Source organism: Manduca sexta, unplaced genomic scaffold (genome assembly GCF_014839805.1).
Source record: "Manduca sexta isolate Smith_Timp_Sample1 unplaced genomic scaffold, JHU_Msex_v1.0 HiC_scaffold_1478, whole genome shotgun sequence".
NCBI classification, from domain to species: domain Eukaryota; kingdom Metazoa; phylum Arthropoda; class Insecta; order Lepidoptera; family Sphingidae; genus Manduca; species Manduca sexta.
Genome location: NW_023592346.1, coordinates 1 through 10853, shown reverse-complemented (window position 1 = coordinate 10853; position 10853 = coordinate 1). Strand labels below are relative to the sequence as shown.

At 42.0% G+C, this 10853-nt stretch overlaps 1 protein-coding gene across 1 annotated transcript; it reads right to left on the bottom strand.

Annotated features, from left to right (window-relative positions):
- Nucleotides 1-76: 76 nt before the first annotated feature.
- LOC119191405 (dynein heavy chain 2, axonemal-like) lies at nucleotides 77-10652 on the bottom strand (the record flags this gene model as incomplete). The annotated part of the gene is given in 25 exon segments (XM_037445309.1): nucleotides 77-240; nucleotides 493-607; nucleotides 610-691; nucleotides 841-1011; nucleotides 1331-1506; nucleotides 1803-2025; nucleotides 2268-2392; nucleotides 2679-2778; nucleotides 3199-3353; nucleotides 3560-3789; nucleotides 3994-4220; nucleotides 4457-4510; nucleotides 4512-4565; nucleotides 5252-5455; nucleotides 6038-6161; nucleotides 6942-7123; nucleotides 7481-7622; nucleotides 8041-8180; nucleotides 8373-8451; nucleotides 8453-8523; nucleotides 8717-8832; nucleotides 9143-9291; nucleotides 9544-9705; nucleotides 10126-10232; nucleotides 10608-10652. Coding segments are annotated over 25 exon segments (3397 nt in total), but the record flags the coding sequence as incomplete, so codon positions are not given.
- Between the last annotated feature and the right edge of the window lie 201 nt (nucleotides 10653-10853).

Below are 10853 nucleotides of genomic sequence, written 5' to 3'. Positions count from 1 at the left end.
GTCAGTTCTTTTATCATTAACCATAGGCCCATTTTCCCAATCTACCATCTATGTTATGAAATACAGTTTTGCTTACTAGTGGGGTTGTCCGGCTGTTCAGACCTGTCGAGCACGACGCCTCCCTTGAGCAGGAACAGGTACTCGTTGATGTTCATCTTGCCCATCTGGAACAGGATGCGCGACACCATGTGGAACGACAGCAACAACTTGTGTCGCTCGAACAAGGCTCGGCACGTGTTCCTGGGAGGTCATGTTATTTTGGTATTCAAATATAAGAAAACTATCCATCAGAAATGTTTGAAGACATGTGAGGTATGTTTTTGAATCAAACGTATAGCTAAGACATTCAATGATACATTTATTGTACTTTGAAAAACATAGCTGAGCTGTTTTAAATAGACAGATCAGAAGCACAAGCATTAAGAAGATGCACAGAAATATAAAGATGAAATCAGCCCAATGATGTATTAATTATAATTAAGCAAAACTCACTTGTACACAGCATAAGTGTGAAATTCGTTGAGGTTATTGATGCGGTCCTCCAGCTCGCCCCCCTTGGGGCTGCGGTCAATGGAGTACGTGAACAGGTCGATGTACGCGTCCAGGAGAACTGGTACATCGGGTCGATGCGCGACAGGTCGTTCAGTGCGAAGAACAAGACCGATGCACGCACTGCTACTGGTACGTAGCCCTGGGGATAAGAAACTTTGTATAACACAGCAATAACATTGAATGAAATAAACATACACATTGCAGCAGAAAAATGTCATATGCACTGTGCTTAGTAATACAGAGGTTAACATTCTAAAGTCTAGTAACACTACACATAGTGCTGATAACCTGTCTAGCAGTGTCGATCTCCCGCTCGGTCTCCTGCGAGGTGATGAGAGCATCCTTGACCTCCAGCGAGGTCCGCTGAGAGGTCTGCAGGGTCACGAACAACTCCTCGTTTTCTAACAAAGGTACCTGCGACTCGTACATTATGCGCAGCAAGTCGTTCTCGAGGTCCATCTGGCAACAAAATGTAAGTATAATGATATAGTCACTTTTATAGTTTCCTTTAACCTTCTAGAGAAGGTCTCAACTCCATAAAATACCGAATGCCCTACCTCTATCATGTATTTAAAATTGTCAAAGCACCACAATTTCTCATAACTTCAAATTCGACTACAACATGAATCAGATCCTCCCATTATTTAAAATAATTCATTAAGCCACCACAACATCCAATATTATGGATATTTGATCGAATAGTATTGATATTTCAACCCGAACATAACTCGCATCAGACCCTCGTATCCACCATCAGCTGTAAGACTAGAGTACCCACCAGCGTTTTCTTGTTATTTGCGATGGTCATGACGAGGTTGTCCTTCATCTGCTCGAGCTGGGGCCGTTCCTTGCGGACCACGATGCCGAGCAGCTGTGACGTCAGGCCCTGCTCCTTCACCGCGAAGTTCACCATCGTCGTCTTGGTTAACGTCTCCGGAGTGTATACAGGATTACCTGGGAATCACTTCAGGTTTTATGGTGTCTTAGAGGCCAGATAAATAGATGGTCCCACTAGCCATTCATGGGTTTTAAAACGCCAAAGATACCATAAAGCCGTTACGTTATGGCTCTTTAAGTGACTTGTCCAAATACAAGAGCACTATTTCTTAAGTTGGCTTACTAGCAGTGAAGGATATAATTTTTTAATAAATTTACAATGACGGTGATTCTAATAATGGTTTATATCTACTTCCCTCTTAAGAAAAAGACAATTATATTGATTACTCCCATGAACTACCACAATAGCTCACCTAGTTTAGTAGTCAAATACATTTTAAAGTCTTCATTGTACGGGACCATCTTCTCGTTGAACTTGATAACCATCGAATTGCCTATCTTCACAATAGCCTTGTCCAGGATAGGCGCTATGGACGGATCCAGGACCTCGCCCACGTTCTGGACGATGATCGGCTTCCCTTCAGTCAAGCATGTCTCCATGACTTTTAGGTAGTTAGGTTGGCCGAAGTCAACAAGCTGATGATGGAAATTAATTCTTTATTTTTATGATCTTATACTTTTTAATAAGTAAGCAATTAAAAAACAAATGTTTATTTCTTCCATAGGGTTAAAATTCACAGGTCATCTATTTAAGTATCAGTACCAGCGCCTATGAATAAATGAATATCCACATTAGGACTAGGAAAGTGATATTTATTTGAAACACAAGACTATAAACAGCTGTAAAAACCACAATCAAGTCAACTAGCACTGAATACCTGTATGTCGTTTTGCTCCTCTAGCCTGGAGATCCAGATGAGCGCCTGACCCTGAGGGTCCACGGCCAGCGGCCAGCGAGTGGCTCGCACCACGATAATGCCGTTCTCCGCACTGAAGTTATCATCTGAACAACGTTTATTACGTGTTACTAAGCCTTAACCGTCCCTCTGCTTACATAAACTTTACTTTTATATACAGAATATAGAATTGCAACAGGCTGTGGTTTAAAACTATCACTGATACAGCAGATGTTTAAAACAAAAGGAGCACAGGCTCTTCTGTGCACCAGTCTACGTAGCAAAGATTTCGTTTATGCATTGGAAGAATATACAGATCAGTAGCACAGTACTGCATTATGTACAGATATAAGGTAACTTGGAGACTTAAAAAATCAAGATGGTGAATCTCACCAGGTAACCCCATATAGTTCCAATCCCTGAGGGTAGCGTCGTCCAGCAAGAAATTCTTCATGCTTAGGTCCATGGTCACAGGCACGGCTTCGTTGTACACCTACAGAAATGCATTAGAATAAATCAAAGGATAACAAGGAGATTTCAGGAGTTACTTATTTTTTTTTTAGGTTACTAAGGGCATTTGACTGGTGGTATATAATCTAAAATGGAGAAACAAGAGAATTTAGGAGAAGGGGTAAAAGAGTTACTTAGTTCTGTATACAGTGACAAAGACACTAGTAATAGGGTACTGCCAGAGTACCTGCCGTTCAGCACTGAAACTGCAACGGTTCTAAGTAAGGTAGGATACAACAAGGTCGGTATAGGACGTTAACTCCTCGCCTATCTTAGACAATAAAAATAAACAATAATAGGAGATACGACAAAACCTGGTGAGGCCCCATTACATGGATAGCAACCAAGGAGTTTTTGTAATTCACCTTGCTTTACTGCTAACGATATCGGCAGAGCCGTGTACCTCATTAAACCAATCGTCCATCAATGCCTCCCGGTACTCGGAAACGAAGGGCCCGAGGTACGCGACGAAGCCGGTCGCGATGAGGCAGTCGCCGGGCAAGTTGTCGAACTCCTTGTCCAGTCGCTCCACCGTCTGCTCCCATCGTTCCCTCTCACCTGGCGATTACATTTATTGGATCTGTTTCCCAGACTTCAAATTAATCCGACAAACATCCATACTGAGACATAGGCTCTGGCAAGTCAGTGGAAATTAGAGTATGATGCCTTTCTTAAATACAGACAGAGATGAGTATACTCTGTTGACGGGGATGATTATCTCTCTCAGTTCAATATAATCATGCTGGTCTATATAAAGTCTTTACCCGACAGTCCCGAGATGAGCGCCTCCGCCCGCTCCAGCTTGAGCTGCAGCAGCTTGGACTTGCGCTCGAGCTCGTCCTTCTGCGCGACCTTCTCGTCGTACTCGCGCTGCAGACGAGCTATCATCTCGCTCAACTCCCTCAGCTTGGCGCGTGCCTCCGCCAAGATCTGCTGCTTCATGCGGAGCGATTCCAGGGCTTCTTCTAGACGTTCTTTTTTGGGCTTTACTATTCTATAGAGAAAATGTTTTACTAGTGAACTACAGACAAGGATAAAACGTAATCGACCGCAAACTAGTTAGCTTTGAACCACAAATTGCCTGAAGCAAGATCAGTCAGCCACAACCTAAGCATTGGACCACACCTTTCACCACAAACCGTAAACTCAACCCCCACGGTACTTCACTCTAAGCCAGCCTCCCAGTCCCAACACTCACTTGTAGACCTTGCCGTACTTCTCGATGGCGCGGACCCACAAACACAGCGACTTGGCGGCGAGTGAGACGGTGCCCACGATCTCCGGGTCGAAGTCCGGCTTGGCGGTGTACGTGCCGATCTTCTTTAGCGTCTTGTCCGAAATGTTGTCCTTGTCGAACTCACGGAGCCGGTCCAGGAAGTACTGGTCGCCGAGCTGACGCTTCGCCTCCGCCCATGTCGGCTCTTTCTGTCATAGTAGTGAGTCGATTACGTGAAGAGAAGCAAAGTGAAGGATAATTGCTGAAGTTATAATTTTACTATGTATTCAAACTAAAATAAAAGGGAATTATTAGGGCTGTCATAATAAATACCCCAATAAAAGATAAAATTACCAATTAAAAACTATTCTGATTATCGGCAGAAATATTAAGACCCTCGCATCCATGACGAGTAAAGAATGTTGAAAAGCGTTTTGTTACTTGCCTGTAATAAGATAAGTACTGCTTCCAGCACCATCTCGACCTTCTGCGGTGTAGAGCTTCGCGTAGGACTTCACTTCAGTGATGTCCTTCTTGTTCAGAGCGTCTAATGCCTGTTACCCAATAATCTAATGACAGTTTAGTTCTCTTTATGTGGATCTCTAGATTCGCATGCCCCTGGCTTTGTTAAAATTCATATAAAGATATCATCAGGTTAACCAATAACAGTCGTTTTCAATATACTATCCCAATAATAATAATAATAATATCAGCCCTGTATTATATACTTGCCCACTGCTGAGCACGGGCCTCCTCTACTACTGAGAGGGATTAGGCCTTAGTCCACCGCGCTGGCCTAGTGCGGATTGGATTCACACACCTTCGAAATTCCTATAGAGAACTTCTCAGGTGTGCAGGTTTCCTCACGATGTTTTCCTTCACCGTTAAAGCGAACGATAAATTCACAAAGAATACACACATGATTTTTTAGAAAAGTCAGAGGTGTGTGCCCTTGGGATTTGAACCTGCGGACATTCGTCTCGGCAGTCCGTTCCACACCCAACTAGGCTATCGCCGCTTTAATTTAATTTAAATAATAATAATTTAAATACTATCCCAATGTCGCCCTTAATTTGATTCTAAGAATTAACCAATGAAAATAATTCATACATAAGCATGTTGGAAAAATCTTTGTTCTGATTGGTCCATTTTTGAGATAGATAGCAAAAAGCGATCGGGATTGTTTATGGCAAATGGCGGCAATTCGTTTTCCCTGTAGCAATAAACAACTCTTTGGTACCTTGACGGCCTCGTCGAGGGCGGGCATGGCGCTGGCGAGGTCGCGCAGCGCGGCGTCGGCGAGCTTCTTGCACTGCACCTCCTCCTCCTGCGTCTTCTTGCTGCGCGCCGCCACGCTGCGCTGCTGCTCGTCCGCGTTGCGCTGCTGCACGTTGATCACGCCCATGTACTCGATGCACTGCTCCGTGTACTCCGCCACTTGTACCTACGCAATTGACTAATGAACTCAATCTATCTATATCTATACTGATAGACAAAATTGAAGAGTTTATTTGTTTGTTTGAACGCACTATTTTAAGAAAGTACTAGTTCGAATTGAGAAATTCATTTAGTGTTGAATAGACCATTTATCGAGGAAGACTATATTTATATGGAGACAGTTTGAGACCCTGGAAAGGCTATAGGCTACTTCTTATCCTGGGAAAATATATAGACAGAATATTATCCCAGAAAATTCTTCAAAGCGGCAGAGCCATGAACAAAAGCTAATTTGAAATTAGCTAGTCATCCACTATTATATGTTTTGTTTACAACGTCAAGACCTTCATTGTTATAATCAATGGTAACACCAACCAGAGCTTTAAATTACAAAGCACTGCACTGTCTCATAATGAGTTGCAATTACAATAGATATAACTTCCTCTAAACAGAAACACCATAGCATTTGCACAATCCAGCGGCAGCGAATACAACTATTATGAATGCCTGACCAGGATATCAACATCTGACTGAAAGTTCAAAATGACTCCCGAATTTAAAACAAACTATTATCAATTAGAAGCATCACCTGCGCCACCGCGAGCTCCTCAGACATCTGCCCCACCAGTTTGGTGGTCTCCTCCACCTTCCCCAGGCCGTTCCTCAACTTATTCGCTTGCAACGCCACCTCGTGCCGTTTCATTTTCAACATTCTGTCATAAATTTCATGTCCAACATAAATAATAATATTATACCGATAGTCATGCATCTGGTCAAAAAGATCATGATTTGTGGGAAGATATTCTCTCACAGTCCGGTAAGAGCATGTGGTCACAATGTGAGATAGTCTTTCACCCATCACATCCTCAATTTCCCAAAACGCATACAAGTTACGGAACACTAAACCAAACCAACTTTACTGTGAATAACAAAAAATGAAATCGTCTTCAAAAACCACTCAAACCCAAAAAATAATTTCACATAACCATCATCTTTTATCGAGCGACTCAGTATTAATTCAGTTCAATATAGGTTCCTAAACTCAATCGAGTTATTTAGTACTATCATGCCATTAACTCACTATCGCATTTGAGTCGGAACTTGATTAGGCGGTGACGTATATTGGTCGTGTTTGACGACATCATGGTACGAAATAGCGAACCAGTTCAGTTTAGGTCTCGTGGGTCCTCTCTTGGCTTGCCGGCAAGCCCGACAGCCACATGACATTACGTGTGTCACGGAAAAAACAACCTTATTATGTAGTATATAAGGTTATATTCCCGCGACACACGTAAATGTCAATGTCACATTGAGCGGACCCAGGATGAACTGAGTCGGAATAAGGGATGGTAGGCCCCCAGGTATATATTGGATACCAATTTTGGAGTCAGTGCCTAATTAAAATTGGTAGTTAAGCTAGATAAATACATTAACGAATATACGAAAACAATGTGCTACCAGCGTATTACACCACCATATAAAATGGCACTCACTCCTTGTACCCCGACACGAGCTCCAGGTAGTTGGTGGGGGTGACGTAGTTGGTGCGCCGCATCTCGTTCCACATCTTCACGGAGTACTTGCCCACGGAGGAGTGTATGAGCGACATGATGGACGCCACCGACGCCCGCAGCGTGTCCTCGCGACTCTCCACCAGCGATTCTTTGCGTCTCACCTGACACGCAAATAGATCATAGCGGTACAAGCGTTATGCAGAACACACGAGTATTTTTTTTTATCTGTTCTTTTAAACAATTTCTACTATACTAGCCCTCTATTGTATACTGTCCTACTGTTTACGGACCTCCTTTACTATTGAAACAATTTAGTCCTTAGTCCACCACGCTTTCCTGGTGCTTTTACTTTAACAATTATACATAATATTATAATACAAACATGTCTATATAAATTACTTGGTTCATCTTTATAGGCCTTACGAACACTTACATTAAACCAAAATTGAATAAATAAATCCATACTCTTATAAAAGCGAAGGTGTCTTGAACTAATCACACTTCCTTAAACAACTCACCCTGGGTCCAGTGATGGAAGCCAACAGCTCGACCCCGTCCAGGAACTTGTAGGCCACCTCGAGTAGCGCCTCCCGCGGCCACTCCAGGAACCAGTTGGTGGTCGTCGCGTTGATCAACGCTGGGTACTGACGGATTCTGTTCCTATAGTAGTAAATATAATGGATGTTACAAAATTCACTTAACAAAAGTTAATTAATCTCAACTGACTTTTAAGCAAGTACCGTAGCAACCAACGGCCAAAAAAAATAGGCGATCTTAATCGATATTTTCGTATCGATTTCGATAATTGACTCATTGGAATAAAATCTGGTTACAAGGATCAGGTTACTTAATTCAATAAATGTATTATCTGGATAGATCTGGAGATGGTAAATGGAATTATTTATAAACATGGGGTGCTATTTTTATCAAGAGCGCGACCAAGTGTCTTCGCTAAACCCGTTGGTAAATGAAAAAATGCCCAAGAGAAACATCTCCGGACGGTCGGCACAGTTATGCCGGCCTGGCGGTTATTCGCTTCTTCATGCACCGGTTAAACTAGTCTTTCAATAGAACCTACCTGAACTCATCCCCAATGGGGCTGAAGCACAGCACAATGTGCATGTTGGCTCTGACGCGGTCCACGAGGAACAGATACACCGACTCCGCCGTTTGCATCAAGTTCGCCGCTTTCATTGGTTTCTCTAGACTCGATTTTATCTAAAGCAAAATATCTAACAATTAAATAAACGCTAATCGTTGTATAAGACGTACAAATACAAAAGTCCTAAATAATAAGATAAACAAAAGAGCATTCAACATTTAATGTCTTATACTTTAGCTAGTGAAAATTATTGGAAATTTGTAAAGAGGCGTCAAGACGCAAACGAAATAACATTGATCGGTACCAACATCTTCAAATTCATCGGGCTTGTACAGATTAGTGACCTCCCCACTGCTGAGCAGGTTGTTGATGATCTCGGTGAAGGTCCTCCACGATCTGCGTGTCGCAGAATATGAACGTCGTCTTCTTACAATCCACGCCGCACGCCGTGTACAGAACCTGAGGGAGAGTAGTAAAGCTGGGCCGGTGAAGGAAATCAAAAATTATTGGCAATATCAAAAACATGCTAAAACGTATTCAACACCAAATACCATTAGTATCATAGACTATAAGCAATAAACAGATTTTAATAAATTGATTTTGGTTTTCCACGAAGCATGTGAGCCGTAGAGAATAATGAGCGATTTTGTACCTTCAAATCCTCACGGAAATCCTTCACGCCATATGTCTTTGTGACGACCACTTGGAATGTGTTGCACTCGGATATGTACGAAGCTATACGAGTTAAACTCTGCCGTCCGGAACCACCTGAAAATTAATATTATGGATAATTTATCAACTTATTGCTAGTTGTACTTTCAACTAGCAATAAATTGAATTGAAAATTTACCGAATAAAGTACTGAAACTTTATTCGGTAAATTTTCAGTGTCGTTTGAAATTGGTCAATCATTTATCAATGAGCGAGTGAATTGATCACTGAGTGAGTGAATTGTGCAATAAGCTAATGAATTGATCAGTGAATGAATGAATTGATTAGTGTGCGAGTGAATTGATCAATGAGTGAGTGAATTGATCAGTGAGTGAGAGATGGGTGAACGAGTGAGTGGTTGTGTGACCGATGCCGACGCAGAGCAGGTTGCCGCGCGGCTGCGAGACGACGCGCACGATGCGGCACACGTGCTCGATGGCCTCGCGGAACAACACCAGCTCCATCTTCACCACGCCCGGGCAGCTGTTGTACTCCTCCATCTGGTTCGCTATGTATCTGCAAGCATCCATATGTAGTAAACGCTGACATTTTGCAATCCATGGATGTGCGGTTGCTACCTTTAATGGGCAACAATATTACCTACCAATATAGCTACTACATTGTCTAGTTATACTATTGCCAAAAATCTATAATATAAAATGCAGTCTCCAATCCCAAATACTACATTTGGATTTTCTTGTTCATTTCTAACCCTCAATCTACTAATGAAACTTGTTTCGTTTAGACTATTATTAAAACTTTCCTTACTTCCTTAGCGCGACCGGATCGTTAAGATCATCATACACCTCGAAGGGGTTCAAGAAGTGTCCGAAGATGGGCGGACTCTTGGACGGACACAGCGCGTGGAACGTCAGCTCAAAGTGCTTGCCCAACATGTCGCTCACAAGGTTCATGAACCAGTCGCGGTCCCTAAAATCATGAGGGCCATGTTGTACACTAATTTGTTTATGGAATGAATTGGCCAACTAGACTGGCTTGATATTATTTGTCTTATAATAAAATAATATTGTTTTCAGTCAACACCAAATGATTATATTACCAATATGGATCAAGTTTTTCTTTTTTCATTACTTTTGAAGGCTAGACGAGCTTGTCGTTCGCCTGGTGGTGCGATACGACCGCCCATGAACAGTACAAACACCATCCAACATATTGAATTACAAAGTATTGTTTGGTATTCCACGGCGCTCGCCATCCTGAGACGTGACATTTTAAGTCTTATTATGTCCAGTAGTTATACTAAGTTAGCCATATTTTTACTAATTGGAGTCAACCCATACATGCAGCATACAATACTGTTTCAGAGTATTTCTATTACTCTATACTTACTTTTCCTCAGTGAGTCGGTCACAGAACACTCTGAAGCATTCATGGATCCAAAGCCGCAGGAACCGCGGCTTCGTGTTTGTATAATCTTTGTTACTGCGTAGAAGGCCCTGGAACGAGACAACCCTTTTTTAAGCCTAGCAAGATGGTTTTATTGCATTTGGTTGTAAGACGAACAATCTAGTTTCGTATTTATAAAATTGACTACGAGAACTTTACTTCAACTAATTAGTCTGTTCTGTGACCATGAACGCTGCAAAGCCTTCGAAACGTCAGGGAAAAAATAAAAAACTGTGATAAAATCCGAAAACTAATTTTATTTCGATGTCTAACATTCGCCTAAACATAAGAAATCATCTTTGGCGTATTGATTAATTTGGGTAGTTTAATGCTTACTTGATCCCCACCAACTAGGTCAAGGTAGTTTCACCTAGTACTATTTATGTGGCAGTTCATACAATAAAGATAAAGATGATCATCAATACCTGAAATTTCTTGGATATGTCGCTGAGATTGAAGTGATAATGCATCTTGCTTGGCGTTGGTAAATTTCGCCACTATGTTGTTGAACATGTCTATCGTAGCCGTGAGGACCACTTTACCTGGAAGGTACGAGTTTTTAATGCAACGTTACACTAGAAGTTATTCCACAAGAAAGCTGCCAGTTGCCACTTAATGGACTTACACCAGATTGCAGACGGGAGCTCCATAACCTTTGTTTTTTAATGAGA